This window comes from Atta colombica, unplaced genomic scaffold (genome assembly GCF_001594045.1).
Source record: "Atta colombica isolate Treedump-2 unplaced genomic scaffold, Acol1.0 scaffold120, whole genome shotgun sequence".
Taxonomy (NCBI): Eukaryota; Metazoa; Arthropoda; class Insecta; order Hymenoptera; family Formicidae; genus Atta; species Atta colombica.
The window spans coordinates 21,537-42,243 of record NW_017259207.1 but is presented as its reverse complement, the minus strand read 5'-3'; the positions used below and the strand labels follow the sequence as shown (position 1 = coordinate 42,243).

Sequence of the window (20,707 nt, the reverse complement as noted above, 5' to 3'; positions counted from 1 at the left end):
GCGCGGATCGGCCCCTTTGCGATCTTTCCGGTCGGTTCCTCTTCCGTTTCTTCGCTTCGCCTTTTTTTTTCGCGATACCGGATACGTGGAGAGGGTTCGCGTTCGCACCCGAATAGAGTTGGACGCTGCTCTCCTGAATACACAATGCGATTTATTCGAAACGCGGCGTATAAAACACAAAGGACCGCGTATGATTGGTAAATTATTGAGGCGAACTGGAGGATTGAGGATTTGTCGGCCAATCACGTAGCGCCCTTAAATAATTCAAGGGAGACACGAACAGGCGGATGCAAAAGGAGAGAAGGGAGAGGCTGTTGAGACGGCGAAAGTCATTCCGCGTGTTGATTCCCGCGTCGCAACATCGTCGAATCAATATCACGTGTTCACGATGGAAACAAGAGCATAAACCTTTAAGAAAACTGAAGAAAAAACGATAAATGGGGTGAGTCGGTTTTGGTTTAGTCACAGAGTATTTACTATCTGGGAAAATCAGGATTTTTCAGAGAATTTCTTTTTTTATTTTTGACAAATCAATATTTTAATAAAATATTATCGATTCTCAGGAAAATTTTTGGAATTTTACTTTTAATTTAAATTATATTTCTCATAAAAACATTATTTCTCCATTTTTTTAAATAATATTAAAAATATATCCTTCTTCTTTAATTTAAAAATAACAACTCAAAAACTTAAATTTTTCAGAAAAAAACTACTTTTCAACTTAACAGAAAATTATTGACTAATCAAATAATACTGGCAAAAAGAATATCTTCTTGGAAATATGATTAAATGTCATTTTTGTCATTTTAGTTTCACAAAAAATTACTAAACAATTAAACCTTTAAAAAACTATTTTTTGAGTTTTAACAGTTTTGATATCCTAATTACAACAAATCCAAAATAATGCATCAAAAGTGAAGTATCTCGAAATATCACCAATAGTTTATATTTATTTTGATCAATTAAAATGATTGAATTCCAAATAAAATAATTCTTTTTTTAAACTTCACTCAAATTATCCTAATTCTAAATGTTTTCTGTAAAAAATTCTTTTTTATTTACAAAAGCGACACAACTTGAAATATATTACTCTTGTAGAAGATATTTCTTTGAAAATTAAGATACAAGTGTTATTTTGCGAACGGATTCTGAAGTTAAATTAGTTTATTTTTGCTGATTAATAGAATAATCTAACTCATCCATACTAATAATTGAAAAAAAATTACATTTTTTTAGTTGTGTCATTTTTCTAAGTAAAGATACAATATAATAATAAGTAAATATAATAATAATAATAATATAATAATAATATAATAATAATAACTTTAAATGTGACGGATTAGCATTAAGTATAGTACGTACATCCGTATACATTCTAATGTGTGAGTTTTGCGAGGTTTTTATTATTTAAAAAAAATCAGAGTAAGAGAGAAAGTCAGTAGCAGAAAAATAGCTCATTGTCCATTGATACTATATTATAGATTGAATCTTCTCTGTATTATAGTTTCCGCAGCTCCAATTGTAAAAAAACAATACAATGTCCCCGTCTTCTAATTAACGAGAATTAACGAGAACTAATTTACGAGATATAGTTCTCCTTACGTTTTAATTTATTTCAACATTGCATTAAAAAATTCTTTAATCTTACCTGGAACTTCGAATGAAAATAATTTAAAAAATAATTTACGAATTTTTAAGAAATTTTTTACAAAATTTTAATAACACTGTCTGGTAACGATCCATAATTCAAAATCACAACTGCAGTGCTTTGCATAACATCGAAACAAATTTATTAATACCTCTATGATAGAACTATAAATACAAAACGTATCTACATACTAGCGAACGTTATACACTTCCTTAATTAATGATTTTGAGTTCTTTCGTACATCGTGATCAAAGCGTGATCAGTACTGAGATGCATAATGGCTCATAATTTACGCGGGAAATTTAGAAAGCGATACTGTAGGATACAATGTACAAAAGGGCTCCAATGCTCGCATTGTCTGTACCTTGTTCATTTGATAGTTGCAAGTGCGGTACAAATGTGCCTTTAGCGATCGTAATCGTTTCGTCGAGGATCCTTTGCGTTTAGGAACTATGCTGATATTATTTTGGAATCGCCACGTATTTTGCGAGAGAATTATTTATTACAGTCATTGAAGTACGTTTAAATGTCGGAAGGAATCGCTGGCTCACAATCAGTCGAACGATTTCAATGCTCAGTGAATGGAGATTCGTAATTATAGTATCAAAATATAAATTGCAAGTCGGTAATAGTTCTCTCTTGTCGTCTTAACAATTTGAGATGATTACTAAATCAATTTTGGCAGATTGAAATAAACGCGTACTCGTATGGTGCTTTTATTTGCGAAGGAAATCACTGACAAATTGGCACTCGTTATTATATATATAATACATATAATATTATTTATAATAATTCAAAAGTTCCGGTCACATTTAATATTTATATATATATATATATATATATATATATATATATCTTTTAATGTATTTCGAAGCGGAATTATGTAGAAAATATCACTTATCAATTATTTGTTATAACAACGATGTAACTCAAAAGAAAATAAATCTTAATATTTTAAATCATTAAACTTTCGTAATATTAATTTTGAAATGCAAATTTGGCATAATAATTGATGGTAAAATAATAAAACTATATTCTTTTAAAGTATGATCTTTCTTTTGTTTTTACATTTCTATTCTTTTTTTTGCAAGCAACTAAAAGAATGATAATTTTTTAGTTATGTTGTAACAAATAAGCGGTATAAAAATATTGCGGATAGCAAACTATTTATATACATTCTCATAAAATTGTGTTAACATAAGAAAGTAATATAATTAAAATAATTTGTTAACATAATTTATTAACAACAAACTCATAATCAACTCTGGTTAGTTTTGCGGAGCTACGGTTGCAATATTTATTTCTTAAACCTCTGCCGTCAATAATTAACAATAATTATTGCCTTCTTTTGCCAATTGCAAGCAACAAAGTTCTTATCTTATTTACGGCCAGAATGAAAACCACGAAGATATAAGCATTTCTTAAGAATTGATTCTTAGCAATTTCTCGGCGCAGCTGCTAGCTTATTATCGTTCGACATAGGTATTTTTGGCATCGACGATGAATCTTCAAAGAAGGAAATAAAACATCCTTCTCGACTACGACTATTCTTCGTGATCCGATACGATCAGCACGAGCCTGATCGGAGCAAGAGAGATCAAGAGAGAACTTTGGGCATAACTCAGTCTCGTTATCTGACTCGCAAATAAGGCAGCGGAAAAGTTCGCGACATCAATCTGGCCCTCTGCCGGGAGATTCGAAGTTGAAACAATGCTTAAGTCACCCCTAACGTATGAGCCCCATGGGGTGGCGAGCTGGCGAGGCGGTTACCACTGCTGGCTGCAATACTGCGTCGCTTTCTTGAAGTCCGTCGATTCGATCTCGTTCTCGATGCCCATCCAGCTGGACCAGGGCCCTCTGAGGGTTATCCTGGTGTATTTCTTCCCCTCTCGGCGAGGCGAACGTTAAATACGCGACACCGAACTTTATTTACTATTCCGAAGTTTCGGGCTTCGGTTCATGACACGTCAGCTGTTGAAGATATCTTGCACCGGAAGTCGATGCGTTTGCCGTAAGATTGAAAGCAGATAAATCCGGGAAGGATCGCGATGCTTTTCTAGCTCATACTTCTAGCTTTTCCATACAAGTTTCATTTTTTTTCGAACTTATTTTTTCTTTTAGCGATACGCTTTAGTAGTCTAAATTGAATCATGCAAATTCGATTAATTACAATCTAAACAGCACCAATAGTTCGCCATAATTGGCCGATATACGTTCCGTTAGCTATCTATCTACCTACTTATCTGTTTAACTATCTACTTATTTATTTATCGTCTAACCAGTCGAGCGCAGGGAAGACGAATTCGTCAGATACATGAATCTAATGAAATACAAGAACGAAAGACGCATTTTGGATTTATATATTCTTCCCTCACGTTCTATCTTATATTGGAGAGAATCTATTCGAGAAGACGGCATAATAATTCGTCCAGGAAATACGAATTCACCAAACGACGTCTAAGATAGCGTAGGAGGAATAACAGTTGGGTCATTTATTGGGAAATTTCAAAGATGGAACATCACGATATTTCGCCGCATTGATAGAAAAGTGACACAAGTAAAAAAATTATTAAATTTTTGAAATAATGAAAAGAAATCAATCTTAAAGACAAACTTAAATAAAGAGAAATCTTAAACACAAAATTAAATTTTGGAAAAATTACACATTTATCGACACATTCTTTCATATGAAAAAATTCACAATTTTGATGAAAGATGATACAATCTTATGTTACACTGATTATAAGAGAAGAATTTTTGATATTTGTAACTATAATTATTACCATATATATAATTATTATACTTGTTATAATGTTAATAATAATAACTATGTATATTTCTATCAAGAAATATATATTTACTCTCTAATAATTTTTAAAATGAATCTCACTCTTGAAGATTGAAAATTAAACCACTTTTTTCAAAGATAGGTTAAATTTTCCTTCTTTAGACTCTTTAAAGTGAGATTCCATTCTAAAAAATTTAGAAAGTACGTAGTATCGAAATGATTATAAATCATAATTATTATTATGTAAAATTGCAATTATAAGTTAACTATAATTTATAGTAAATGTAACTGTTTTTGTACTTATTGTCAGTAGGGCGGGGGGGCAGTGTTCAAATTTTAAAAACTCATTAGTTTTAATGTAATTGAAAGTATAACATGGAAAGAAAGTAAAATTATATATATACATATTAGCTATCTTAATTAATGTTCTGAAAAGCTGCTAATTTTGAGATGTATCACTTTTTTTATTAATGCGGCGATATTTGTTAATCATTTTATATTTTATCAGATATTTAAATTCTCCTACGCTTACTTGCGTTGTGTGTATCTGCAACACTCTGTCATATTTTTTATAGTTGCCTTCTATTTACACAAAGTTCGCCCAATCGATCTCCGATCGCGACATGAAGCGAATCATTTAATGCGATTATATCATACATATCTATACGCGGTAACATTTTTCTTGTTCGCGATAACTTAACAGTATCATTTTCTTCTCGACAGTTAAGGGATATTCGATTATACGTAATCTGTCGTGGGTCGCGTGCTAAAGTTAGGACGATAGTTCGGACGATCAGCACGGTAAACCATGAAGACAATGAGAACGGTACACGAGTCGACCTCCCCTCGGGCGACTCAATCGATATATCGGCGCTTACTTCGTTTGTCATTTGGCATCGTACGATGCTTGCGCATTGATACCGTTTAAATTATTCATGGGGTTCAGGACGTTATGGGCGCTCGAGCTGGTTGGTGCTGGATATCCGTTGTGGTTATGGGCCGCCGCTTCCCCGTTCGCCTGTCGCTGAGCTCCACCCGCTACATTCTGCAAGATAAAAGAAGACGCGTGAGAATTACGGGCCGTTGCAGTACGAGTGTTCGGTGGTCGGTTTTTCTCTTTCAATTTGGCTCGATCGACGATCTCGACTTAGCGGAAAATTTATGTGTAACCGGGGGCATCACGTCCTTTGTAAAGAGTGCCGTGGAATAAAGTCATCGCGAACAGCGGATCGAAGCAGCACATTTATAAATACATTTGTATTTCTCTAGCGATTTGTATATATGTATTTGAAATAGTTTCTATATATTACGTACACGCTTTCTTTTGTTTAAAGTTTTCTTGTCAATTAGTTGTAACAGGGTTGGCAAAATTCCATATTTGTTAAGTCCATATTAGTAGTAAAAATCATTTTATTTTTTGGAAAAAATCGGCAAAAATTGGTCTCTTTTATTAAAAACAATAAAATAAATAGAAAAATTTATTATTATTATATTTATTATATTATATTGTTATCAATATTCTAATTTAGTATTCTGTTATTATTCTAGTTCATCATTAATCGAGAGTGTTTTCAATTTAAGAGAGCTTTATCATAAATAAAATAAATAAATTTGGAATTGACGTAACAAATAAATTAGTTTTTATAAGATATTGAATAGTAAACGCGAACTAGATCTGTATTGGTTTAATAATTCTTAATTTTGTTTTTTTATGTTCTTCTCATGAAACTAAAAATCATTAAATTTTATAACATTTATATTATTTCCAAAGATTTTGTTTTAAAAATATATTAATTTGAATTAAAAAGACTTTATTATAAGATATTTTATTATTGGCTGCATTCAGCAAAAAAATAGCTTTGCAACTGTTGTAAAAATTTTTTAATATGATTAGCTTTTCCCTTAGTTCTTCGTTAGATATAAATGTATAATAAACCAATTATATTAAAGAGTTTTACAACAGTTATAAAGTTACTTTTTTTGTTTTTTTTTTGCTTATGGCTTATTCCGTTCTTTAAACTATTATAATTAATAGTAATATATGATTTACTAATTAAAGCAAAAATATCTTTTTACATAAAGTATACGTATATATTTTAATATTACATATTAATTTTTATAATTTTTGCCAATTTATTCTATTAAATAAAGTCCAGAACGGTGAAATCCGGAATTTATCATGGTTTTTTTCCACCCACTGGATTTTGCCGATCAACCCTGAGTTATAATCTGTGTGACTTATATCAATGCGTGTGATACCGTATCACTGAAGGTGAATCGCACGGACCGCCTTAGTTAACAAATTCCGGTTAGTGACTCGTGTCCTTGTCTAGATTATAACTCTAGCTGTAACATAGATTGAGAAAGAAGATTTAATTAACCATGATTATTGTTAAACAATATTACTGCAAACATTGCCGCGACTATTGTTTGAAAAACGTTATAGACTTTCAATTTAGCTTGACGGATAATCTTCATCGGAAAATATGTGATTACAATAATACTTTAAAATATCTGGAACGAGACAGTTTTTTTATCCGAAAAGCCATCATGGATTTATTTGAGCGCAAAATGAAAGATTAAAACAAAAATTAATACTGGAATATATAATAAGTTTCATATATTCACTCTTTTGAGAATTAATTATTAGGGAGCATTAATTATTAGAAATGTAACTCGTTAATTTAATCACGTCACTGAGCTTGACACGTGATTATAAATAAAACATGCATCGTATCGTTTACCGAAATTGATTTTGATATTTTTGATATAACGATTATATAACATACACATTTAATCCAAATTGGATAAATTTTATAGATTCTACTAATTTTCTTCGAGTTGCATTTAACCGAGCAAGAAGCACATCTCGGTTAAGAATTAGGTTCAATTTATTCTCGAAACTCATTTATCAAGCACTTAAATGCATATCAGAATGCATAAGATGAATTTGTAATTCTGAAGAATATAATCCGATTAGAGAACACCTTACAAAGTCCAGAAATAAATTCGGTCAATCAATCGACTCTGGCAGCCTCGTTATTCGATTTTAACAATTATTCACGACGCGGCACGTAAAATCCAGCGGGCGGGTTTTCCGCCCTTAAGTGGTTGACAATGCTAACGAATTCATGTTTTTCTCTCTCTCTCTCTCTCTCTCTCTCTCTCTCTTCTCTCTTCCTCCTCTCTATAACATGCCATCTAAGTCTCTACTTCAAAAACAAAAGGCCGGAGAAATGAATTTGTATCTTGGTATCCGGGCAAAGAGAAGAGATGGCACGACTTAACTTGGGTCCCTCTTTCTCGCGACCGATTTTTTATCCATCTTCGTCTCTATCCGATATCTATGGCTATATCTGCACACTGGTGGTACAAAGCACCCGTGGGAGAGGCAGAGAGTGTACTAGGATAGGTAAGTGCTGTTGAAAACTTGAAACTTTGCATTCCGTTCGCCTCGTCTCTCTCTCATCATTCCACCGTCATCTTATTCTGTCGATCCTACTTCTTCGTCTTTCGATCTTCGTTGCCATCTCGTCGTTTCTCGCGAATACGCGTGTCCCCCTGCCCCTTCTTCTCTCCATCTTTCCCTTCAGTTTCTCTTAGTTTCTGCAGTAAAGGTGTTAAATTATACAGGCTTAAAATTCGGCAGACCGTGCGGCTCAACCCCTCGTGATGGAATCCTCCTTCCCCGCTACGATTTCGGCCCATAAGTTGATCATACTAACTTTCGCATGGCGCCGAATTAAGGCGCCTCCATTTTCGGCAATTATCTCGCGCCGCGGAACGCTTTGTTGCGACTCGATGAATGAAACATTGTTGATCTTATGACATTTTATTTTTAAGAATGCAATAATATAAGTACAGATTGCAATCTATTAACTTTTTAAGAACGGGAACTCTTTGGCAAAAAAATTTAAAGAATACTTTGTGTTTTTTAAAGATTTTCGGAATCGTAGAATTTGATTCTGGCTTGAGATTTTTTTAATTCAAATTTTTAATAAATAATCTAATTTTTTTCGGTTTTGGGAGATTCTTGGTATTGCTGAATTTGAAAAGGTAACAATAAGTTTGTTAAATTATTGTTAAATAATAAATTTCTTTGAGTCAAATTTAATACATTTTCTTAGTTAAGTTAAATTGTTTAACTCCATAATGTTTTAAAGAAAAAGAATAAAAATAAATATATCTATAAGAAAAAAATATATATAATCTTGTTGTAACAAAAATAATTTAACTAAATATAAATATCTATCGGAATCAACATTAGTTGTTCGAGTGTACATGTATAATGTCTTTATTACATAATAATAAAAAACAAATTAAATGTTCGATTCTTTACTTTTAAGTCAATAATTAAAAAAAAATGAGCTGCCTTATATATCATTGCCATAGAAATATAAACTAAATATTGCAGTTAGAGAATAAATCGAAAAAAATCTTGTGAAATATATAAGATGTGTGTTAATATTCTTAAATTCTTCAAATATGGACTAGTAATGAAATTCTATCAAATTAAATTTCAAATTGAGTCCGCAATCTTAAAGAGAATTCGCAGTTTCATTTACGATGTAGATAGTTTAACATTCGGATTGCGTATAAATTATTTCTATTTAGATATATTAAATTAACGACATATTGAGGAACAGTATAATGATCTATAGAAATAATTAAAAGTAACTCGTATTTGATATTATGAATTTAACAATGAAAGAGGATCTAATGTCACAGGATATATATTCACTGAGCGAAATAATTTTGTTATAGGAACAAATCAAGGGAAAGCAAATATAATATTTGTTAAAAAAACTGATTGATTTGTTACGACTGCAAATTAATTCGTCAATGTAACAAATCAATAGTCAATAGTATCGCTAGCAAATAAGAGGCTCATATATATATATATATATATATAAAAATCGTAGACGGTTGCAAGGTAAAGGTTTCTTAAATCATAAGAAATTGACCACTTCTAATCAAGTATTTTCCCTATATTAGGCTGTGCTTGATCGGTTTCCTACGACTTAAGATTCCATGATTATCTACGAATTCTATGTAAACGAGTTATTCAAAAGATTTTCTAAAGTTTATCCAAAAGATAGGTTAGATTCTATATAGTTTGTTTCTGTTACTAATAATTGGTTGATATAGCAGACTAGCAGCAATCACAACAAAATTTGTTGTCACATATTTATCGATTAAAAGTACTGATGACTTGTTAAATTAACAAAATTCTTTCTCTCAGTGTTTAGAATTTAAAATTAGTTTGGAAATCAATTCTAACTATTTTGCATATAGCACTGATAAGCTTCAAATTGAAACTTGATGACACTTCGCAATAAAAAATTCTTTAAAACCGAGTTTAATATAGATTGTTTTAAAAAATGTGTCTGCCATATTTCAAATTTTTTATTTTTGAATTTGAATAAATTTGATCTGAATTTATCAAATTATCCCATGGCTTTCATTGAACAAATAGTTTACAAAATAAAAAAGGATATAATTTCAAACGGAATCGCCCGTCCATAAAGAGGATTAATAATAAATACATTTATTTTTTAATATGTTCCTATCTTTCTCTTGTTTTAAATACTTTGCTTTTATCTCTTGCTGTATGCAATAGAAGAATAGAACTATTATAAATAGAATAGAATAAAGAGAGCAGATTTGTTACGGGACTTTGTGAAAGGTATTATCTCCGAAGTGTCTTAATAAAGACATTTTTCTCGTTTTAAAACGCAAGAAAGTATAGCCGGCACAGGGTGCGGTTGCGGAGTAATTATCTCGTAAATAATTATGATAAAAATGACAAAGTATCGCTAAAGAAATGCTTTATCATCTGTCTTCGCGATGGGGGCGATTCTTTTTCCTTAGGAAGGATTCTTAAATCTCGTTGCCGTGAGAACCCTTTTCCCTACAACCATCGGCAGAATTTTCTTCTCTTTCTCTCCCTTACTTTCGTCTTTCGGTATATTTTCTCTTCCTATCTCTTCCTATCCTCGTTCTCTTGTCTTAGAGGGTCTTGCTCGTAATTAAGAAATCTCCGTGGAAGGCTCCAGACCACCGTTGAACGCTGCTATGGGTTAAATTAAGTCTATGACTTATTCAAGTTTTATCTACAATTGCCAGAGGAGGAATTACCGCTGTGTGGATTTACTGCCGACATCGTAATCAAACGGCACGCGTTGCGAGATTTGGTATGTAGGTAGACTAGGATTCTATGTGAGTTTTCTTTGAAGTCAAGCACATCTCTTTCAAACGTTTACACATAACACAGTTCTTCGAAGGACATCCTTTGTACATCCTTAGGACATCCCTTGGAGAAATGTTGTATGAATTCTTGTAACTATCAGAAATTTTATAGAGTAAAATAATTTTGACGATGTAATATCATGCTCCAGATAGCTCCAGATAGCTGAGCAGCTTTTTTTCGTGTTTATTCTCGCTGTAATCTCCCGGTTTTTTCTTTCTTCTCCCTCTCTCTCTTTCTTTCGAGGAGACCTCACACGCGCGAATAAGACATTAATCGTGACCCGGCGCGAGGGTGGGTAGAGCGAGGTCGGGTAGTTTGTAACTGACGGTAAATGCGGAGCATCGCCATCGCGAGGGCGCTTGTAGGGAATCGCGTGTCATTTGTCCGTTGATCTCCCGTGGATGGGAAAACGGCCAGGTGCGCGACTCCTCCCGTTCCTCCGCGCGGCGCGGCTTTTCTTACGCGCAAAAATTAGCGCCACCCACCCGTGCATGTTCGGTGCCGTAGAGCAGGCGAGCCCGATCTTCAGCACGAGATGAGAATTAGGCAAGACATCGTTAATCGCTCCGGGAGCGTTTAGAAGCGGAATTTACTGGCGGGTCATTAGCTCGGTACGGCCGTTCCCGTACCTGATTCTTGGGGGAAAAGAAATTTATTTAACTTTTTTTCTTATAAAAAATTAATATAAAGTTACCGTGAGAAAAATCACACGTGTCAATTACATCTATAGATTCTTTTATTTAATTTTAAAGAATCTCACATTATAAAAATATGGAAAATTGGGATCTAGTCAAATTAATTAGTTTTTAGCATATAATGTACGGTGAGTATAAAAAAGTATTTGTACAATAAATTAATTGCAATTTGTACAAATTAACTAATAATTTTTAATAATGAGTAGAATAGATATACTTTTCAAAGTTATTTTACCTAAAGAAAAATAATAATTAAAACATATTCTCTTCTAACCAAGAAGATTTAAAAATCTCTATATGAGAAGAATAGAAATCTACATATCTAATCATACGAAACTTAATGCAATGTATTGAAGACTTCGAGCTATGATTTGTACCAACAGTAATCTATAAAATATTAAATTAGTATATTATTCAAATTAAAAAAAGTATACGAATACTTTTTGTGCAGTAAAGTATCATAATTCTTCATACTAAGAAATATATTTAAATTAGTATATTTTTTTGTTTATAATGATTTTAAGGAACATACTATCTATTCATTATTAATGAATTATTAGTTATGCTTATTTTTTACTAATAGGATTTTTTTATATAAAAATATCATCTGTAAGAATACTTTTTATACTCATTGCAGCTTATAATGTGGTGAACAAAAAATGTCAAAAACACAAAACATAATAATGGATAGTTTTTGAATTATGGTGTGTCAAAGGTATTCTATCAGCACAAGTTATACATCTCTGATATATCATAGCTCAAAAACCATTTAGTATTGCGCTGTGTCTATGTCATGGCTATCTTACCTAAGTTTACCTTATGTGTAAAAACTATCTCATTTCGCCAAAATCCAATTTTTCATATAATTAATATTTTTAATATGACATTGGACATTTTATTAAATTTTCTTTCGTATATATTTTTCATTCATTATTGCTAAGCACCTGTATCAAGTGCTACGTTAAAATTTGCTGCGTGTCTCATTACTTCGATGTCGAGGTCGCGTGGTCGATCCCTCGCGACGAGTCCATACACTCGTCGGTAATAATCGTTATAAAAGTAAGCTCGGCCACGTAGCATATAGCTCTCGGAGTTGTTTCCCAACTAAACTCATAATCTCGCATAAGCTTGCAAGCCGAGCTTTCCCATGTGAGCTTTCTCGCGCGCGTTGTATAAGGGGCTGCGCGAAGGCTTTACGTGAAATTCAGCCAAGCACGGTGCACCTAATAATGCGCTCGTTAACAAGAACGACGTGTACACGCGCGTGCGAGGGTTCGTATGTACGTGCCTCCGTCTGTCTCCCTTTTCTTTGTGCTCTCTCTCTCTCTCTCTCTCTCTCTCTCTCTCTCTCTCTCTCTCGTTCTCTCGCTTTCTCTCTGTCTTCCTGTCACGACACAGCTTACGCTACGTTGACCAAGAGGCAATGTAATCGGCTGATCGATCGGCGTTCGATTAGGCCGTCCTGAAACTTGTTAGGCTTAGAAAATATCTTGATGGTTAGAAAATATCGTAATAAATCCTTTCGAGCGCTAAAATTCCTTGATTCTTTAATATATTTGAAAATTAATTACAGATAAAATATATTCATTTTATGTAATTTTATGACATCCCTGTAATTCTAAACAGATCATATTCGCATGTACAACGATAGAGTATCTACAATGAAGGATTAATGATGGACTAATGGCTTTGTTCAGTGTGGGAATACGCTCGTGGCTCTGTATAGTACTGCATTACGATGATGCGCGTCCATTTCGCTAAACGCTACATTTCGAGGGATTAACCGTGCGCTACATTAATTATTATTAATGGTATCATATCCTATTCTGACACATTCTATTCGGGTATTCTAATGCATACGTTATATCGATCAGTAAGTGTTTCATTCATATCGGAGCAACTATTTTAAATCAATTCCGTATAATTAACGCAATATCGATAATGGACATTGTACAGTTGTGTAAAAATACATGCATTGTTTACTCAGTATATAATTATCTTTTCGATGCCACTTATATCGTTTTGTCACGTTGATATATTAACCCTATATTAATTGGATATTATAAAAAATAGTGCATAAAAATAAACATATAACAAATTTTTTTTAATCGAAATGGAATATTTTGGAATATAGAGAAAAATATAACAATAAAAGGAAAATGTATTATCTTTCATTAATCTTTTGACTCTCATGTTAATTTCCCAGACATAAGTTTTCAAATGGAACAATTAACTCCAAACAATTTTCTGTATAATAGCGTGTTCATGATGTTAAGAATTATATTAAAATATATGAATAAATAAATCAATGTGTAAATATAATACAATATGTCACACATTCATTTTTATTTATATCGATATAGAATATCTTTTAAACTATAATTATAATAACGAAATAATTATTATAATTCTATATATTATAGTTCTATACACTAATTATTACATATATAACAATAGTTTTACAATATTAAATGTTAAATTGATATTAATTTTTTTTAGATTTAGATGCAAATGAAAATTAAACTTTTAAATTATAAAACATATTTCCAAGAGGAGCGAATAGTTTGTCTCAAATAAATAAATTATGTCTTTTTGAAAATTGTAGTGACATATTTATTTGTCTCAAAAATTTGTAATTTAAAAATCAATTAGAAAAATTCTTAAACATTATCAAAATCTTATGAATTAATCTAAAAAGACTATTTTTGAGGCGAGCAGCCCCTCGTTTGGGAATCATAAGTTTAATAAAAAAATGTTATAGTACAACAAAGAAAAAATAATATCGAGTATGTGACACAGTTATAACGTCGAATTAAAAATTCTTTAATAATGAAATATCCATTCTCTTTATTTCAAAGATTTGTCATATATTAATTCTCGATAATTCATTAATTTTTAAATATTTATCTGATATGATTTTTTATACGTAATGTTAAAAAAATGGTAAACGAAATAGATATCGATTTTCTTAAGCTGTGTAATACGGAATCTTTAATCTTCGTTTTCAAATTCGATACATCCATCACGCATTTACTTCATCCCTGAACAAATGGATATTGAATACTCAGTTCTAATAAAAGATGTTAAATCGAAAGTTTAATTTTGTCGAAATTAGTCGCCTGCGTTCAACGAACTTTCAAGAATCTAATCGCCTGGAAGCAATATAGAGGACGTTGTAATATCCCATTCCCCGTACGAATCTCGTACTGCGCACATTGATCCTCTTAAATTCCCATGTACCTTCCGTCTTGGCATTAGCATATTATCTCACCTCCGTAACCCCCCTCTTTTCTCTCGTCGCAGTCTCCCTTCGGCCTCCTTCTGGCACCTCGGTCCCCCTTCTGATTCGCGAAGGACTTCTCAGACACTCGAGAGTTTGTTTTAAAACTCAGATAATCGTTCCAAACTCTCTTCGTGTCTTTCTCTTTCTCGTTCTTATCCTGTGTCTATATTCTCTGCTCTGTTTCCTCTTTCAGTCCTCTCCCTGCCGTTCTCCATGGAGTCCCAAGAGGAAAATTAGACCGAAATAAAAGTTCTCGCCAATTTTTAAGCGCGTTACACTTGTCTCTAAGGAGGATGAGATTACGCGGCTCGATCGAAGCTCCTCGTCGGGAGAAACGGAGCTAAAACTCCAATGAGTCTTTTCACCGTCGTTACTATTTGCGGAGCAACGGCGTTTTTTTCTTTAATTGACTTTCTTTTAAAGATACGAGCTTCTCAACTTCTTTATCCCAGAATTATTTCTGGATATCAAAAAGTAAACTTTTTAATATTCGGATGAAGTTATTAATTACACTTAAATGGAGCGTCTCGCGGCGTCGTCTAACAATAGAAAAACTATCGATTTTAAAGTAATCCCCGTGCATAAAACTCGCATTCCAACATACGATAAAGTTTCAATAGGTCGACCAAGATATCGGAAACGATCCGTCATCCGTCTTTCCACCGAGACAACTCGATTGTCGATGCTGACGGCTGAAGGCGGTCCAGTCTCGCCACTTCCTTTCATTCCCTCGATTCTCCCTCTCTCGATTCACCCTAGATCAGGCATACTCGAGTTATTCGTAAGCAACATTCTCCGGCATTATTCGCCAAAAGCGCGGTGGATTCTCCCAGGGCGGCTGAGAAAGATTGGGACAGCTGTCTGTTCTCAGGCAATCAGAAAAAACTACCTTCCTACCTTCCCTTCCTTCCTTCCACCATCCGTCGACGGTACTTCGCCGCGGCTTAAGGAGAATACAAGGGTGGCAGCTGCCTCCAGGACGAGCACCCTCTTCGCGGTTTTTAAGAATCTTAACGCCTTTCTCTCTTTATATCTCCATCTTCTGTCTCTTTTCCTCTTATGTGCTTTATAGCTGTTCTCAGTTTCGTTCTTGTATTTTATAGCGTTAAATCTAACGAGTCAACATTTTTTTCTTTTAGAATTTTTTTCCTATTAGTACTTAAAGAATATCTTAATTGATCTAAACTCACATATTGACGTTTCACTTCAGTCATTTATTTGTGCACGATTATATTTGCGATCTTATTTCCATCTGAGACAAAAGAGTGTTGCAATACACGTGTTAATTCCTCTTATTTAGATGCAAAATGTGAAACGACCCTCGGGCTAACTAGTAGATATCTTGAGTGTTCTCCGCGATCGAAGATATTCACGCTCCAGGAACGAGATGTCAAGAGGGATCCATCAGGCTTTAGCGTAATAGATGCGCAGACGACATTAGCATGCCACGCCGATTATTGGCATTAGTCTGCCATCCCGTTATTTCGCACACCGGTCATTTATAACCCGTAAACCCTCCGAGCGAATCGATATTGCGTGTGAAAGCTGCTGGATCGCGCAATATCGCGGAATACACCGCGGACGTGCCAATTTTTTCCGATTGACGGTACCAGAAATTTACACGAGGAAAAAAAACAACAGCATCGATTTCCCCGTGTCGGGCAATAAAAAATATTTCGTATTAATTAAAGCGACACGTCTCTTATATCGTTCGAGAATTGACGAGTTCACGAATTTTTAGACGTGAGACGTCACGTTCGATCTCGTCGAGGTAGATTTGCGCGCGCCTGAGAGTTTCTGAAAAATGTTTTCACGATACATTGCTAAATTTGTTTAAATTTGTTTTGTCGCTATCGGTTACACTATATATAACGTCATATTAAATGTTAACGTTATATAATATTAAATTTGTTCAATGTTTTAGTATAAAATAATGAGATATTGAGTAGGAGCAGTGGTGGACTTAAATTAGGTTAAATTTGACACTATAGATTTAACAGTGTATCTTACATTTACGTGAGTCGAGTAGTTCTTTAAATATTATAAGCGACGTGCTCATACTCACCCACGCACGCACGCACGAATAGAGTCACAAGGGTTACCAACCCCTGAATTACACGCAGCTCGCTCGCGAGGGCGGTTAAGGGTAGCGAATTTGCATATTATAAGTAGTACATGTTATCGAGGTTGATATCATCGAGGTAGGGACCTCGTTATTCTGTGCATGCGTATGATTCGAGCGTGCGACGTGCGCATCTATGGTCTTAGACCGCTTCTAAGAGACGTTCAGAAGATTCAAACTCTCGCGACAAACACTTTAGCATAGCTTGTTAACGATTTCTAAATAAAGGAGATGACGGTGAGCGATATTATTAGGTGATAGTCGATGACGCGTTTAACAACTTAATTTTTGTGAGAAAATGTTTTATATAAAAATAAATAAAAAGATTCGTGTCTTTTATAATTTAGAAAGAATGACTTTGCTGTATTAAAAAATTTAGTTAGATATAAATCTCAAAATAATTTTGTTAAACTATCAAAGTAATTATTAAGCCGATCAAACTAATTGCTAGAAGAGATTTTTTGTAGCTTTGCTCATCATGTTCGATAATCCTAAACTGTTAAATTTATAATGTTAAATTATATTTAAGTTGAGTTTTTAATCATTTCTATAGGTCGCTACTGCTTCTATTCAATATGCCATTAATTTAAAACAATGAAGTTAACAATTTAACTCAAGAAAATGTATTAAATTTGATGCAAGTTTTTAGCTCATTTATTAAGTGCATACATTATTATGGACTTTAAAACTAACTAGAAAAATTAATTGATTAATTGATTTATATCTTGACACACATGAAAGTTAAAAATGACAAAATGTTATTTTCAACTCAAGGAATTAGGTTAGGCATTGCTTTTTTTGATCTAATAGTATCCATAATTATTTTGATCCAACAAAATTATTTTTAGATCTGTATGTAGCTAAATTTTAGATACTTCATCAAAATTATTCTTTGCGTATAGATTTTTATTGATTATTTTGAACATAAAATGGAATATAATAACGAATTCTAATATTGCAATAATAAAATAGTCTTTTTCTACCTATATTAGTATTAATTTGATCATTCTTCTAAGTAAATATCGCGAATTAGAATACGTGACAAGTTATTGTGCAAGGAAGACGGTGAAATCCTTGCAAGACGGCACCCGGATTAAATAGATAGGCTCCTAAGGTCGAGTAGGACGTAGTCCTTCGTGCGGCAGGAGCTTAAGATATTGTTTCGAAGCAACGCTGTTGCCTTAGGATAATCAAGAAGACTTAATCCCGACAAGCTTAACGCCGATGAGTTCATAATTCTGGACGTTCCTGCTCGTAAAACTTACCTCTCTCCTTCTTGCTTGTCATTTGTCCCTTATTATCACAATTTTTACACATATTTTTACTTTAATTACATAATTAAATACATTGTGCATTAGGAAAAAATGTAGTGTCTTCAGCAAAACTGTTTAGTTAAGGCATTTTTAAATAAGTAATCAAATACTTTATTTGTATGACAAAAAATTTAATTGCTTTTGCAAAATAATTTCTTTGCTTTGTAACAAAAATATTTGTTTATAGTTTGCATAAAATTATAGCTTTGTTTGGTACATTTAACCAAAAATGTTTGTTTGGTATATTTCAACCAAATTTTTGTTGTGTAGTAAAATTTTGGTTCACAGAACAAAACATTTTGCCTAGTGTGTATATTTTTTCACAATTTTCCAGAAAGAAAAATTTATTTGTAATGTTTTTCTACTTTTTAAATGTTCTTTTAAATCTTGTTATTCTTGCTTCAAAATCGATAGGAAATTCAAGATTATTTTCTCGCGCCATAAAAGTTCTTAAATTACTTTTTCAATTAATAAAAAATTCGCTATTATAAGAAATTGTTTCAATGATCTTGTAGTTTTATGAAATAGCTTTCAGAAGTCTAACGATCTTCGCGAAGAGTAAATTCTTTTGCACGCTTCCGAGCGAAGTAGGAGCGAATCGTTAAGGCATGCGACGAAGCTTGCTTAACGGGCAGAGCTTAATTAATAAGGACACGCGATATCCTAACTCGTAAGACGATGGTAGGATGATAAAGCATAGCTGAAGCCCTCGGGGGAGTCCTTTGTTGTCGAGAGGGTCAGGACAGGCGACCTGCCACTTTAACCCGCCTTAAGGGGTTGCGCCTTGAGGAGTTCGAAACCTTGCGAGTTTGAAACCCGATGGCCAGGGTCCAGAAAGGAGATTCCACGATGCGCTCTATTGTAGTTTACATAAAGTTATCTTGTAACGAAAATATGTTTATTGATCGATAGATATATATCGATACATATACTCTCTATAACAACATAAACCTATAACTCGTCCTATCGTTGTGCGCAAGTTTCGCAGATAATAGAAACAAATGCAAATTGTTTTACCGGCGGCTGAAGATGGGTCACTTGTCTCTTGATGTGTGCCAAAGTCGCGCTAGGCGGAGGATGCAAGGCCATATTGGCAAAAACCAGCCTCTCTTCGTAATCGTACTCGCAGAGGATCTTGTTATCGCAGAGATAAAATCTGTCGCCCACGCAAAATCTGCAATCAGAAATTAATTTTGTCGTGTTACAATTGTTATGCTGCATAGTAAAAAAAACATTTTATACTTATATCAAAATCGGTCTTTGTTAAAATACGTTAAATTTTTACAATAATATTCGAAATTAATTTAGTATAATATAATATGATTGTTTTATTTGAATATTTTGTGTTAAATTGATATTCGATATTTTTTAGATACTAAAATAACATAATTTATGAATAAGTGAACTGTAGCAGGAAAATTATATATTTTAAAATGTAAATTTTAAGATAAATGGATTAATCAGGAAAAGAAAATGTGTTAATCAGATAAGATAAATAATTTGATTTTTGGTCAAAGTGAATCTAATGCTTAAACACAATATTTCTGTATCAATTTATATATTTATTCAATTTATATATTTATTCAATTCTGCAAATCGCGCATCGAAATCTTACTTAGTCTTAAAATCATCAACAAAACTAAAAAAAGATTTGTGCAGAAGAATTGGATATATATATATATATATATATAAATTCATCGAAATACATATTTAAGCATTAAGATTCGCTTTGATCGAAAATGGATTATTTCTCTTAATTGATTTAGTCTCATTAGTCTTAATTTTGAATTATAATTGTTTATATGTGTTAGTTTAATTATTTTATAAAGAAGAAATATGATTTTACAATTTGCTGTGTTAATGTTATAATATGTTAATTTTTAACGTAATATTTGTATAATTATTTCATCTACAATCTAGATCTTTTTTGCCCAGTCCATTTGTGTTACTGTTCCAGAATTTCAAAAAATATGAAAAAATTCATGATTCTTTTCAACATCTCTATTACATTACCAATAGTTTTAACACAAACATTAAAATTCTCATTTAATAAAAATTTAAGCAAAAATGGGGAAAAGAAATTTAAAAATGAAATTTTGCTTGTATCAAAAAAGATTCAATTGCAAAAGGAGGGTTAAATTAATACAAAAAATGAATGAGCCATTTGAGACATGTAAAAATGTGTTAAATTTAACGCAGACTCTTCAATATTATATATTTCTATATTATTTTGGATCGAGAATGCATGATCTTAGTGATATTATTACCATGTTAGAAAAGTCAGGAGGAAATAGCGAATAAACGAAGATATACATTATCATATTGATTCACAATTTAGAAGTGGCGAAGGACCGGAAAGAAATTCCGTTTACGACTTACACGAAATCGGTAGAGCGGTAAAGTGTTAATTTCTTTTAAGGTCACTTTCCGTTTTTGCTCCGTCGAGGAAATTGCTAGAAAATAAAAACAAGGCGAAATGCCGCCCTTCATCCACTTTTTCCGGCGTCTCTCAAGGCTCTTAAATGTAAATTTTCAGTCGATTCCCAGACATCGTACTCAGATTACCCGCGATTGGAAATCTCTGCACTTCTCCCACATTCTTACTTTC

The 20,707-nt window shown here is 32.8% G+C and overlaps 1 protein-coding gene across 1 annotated transcript; it reads right to left on the bottom strand.

Annotated features, from left to right (window-relative positions):
* Nucleotides 1–5,312: 5,312 nt before the first annotated feature.
* On the bottom strand, nt 5,313–19,273 carry LOC108694547 (the record flags this gene model as incomplete). Its single annotated transcript, XM_018204112.1, has 2 exons — nt 5,313–5,481; nt 19,117–19,273. Coding segments are annotated over 2 exons (316 nt in total), but the record flags the coding sequence as incomplete, so codon positions are not given.
* Between the last annotated feature and the right edge of the window lie 1,434 nt (nt 19,274–20,707).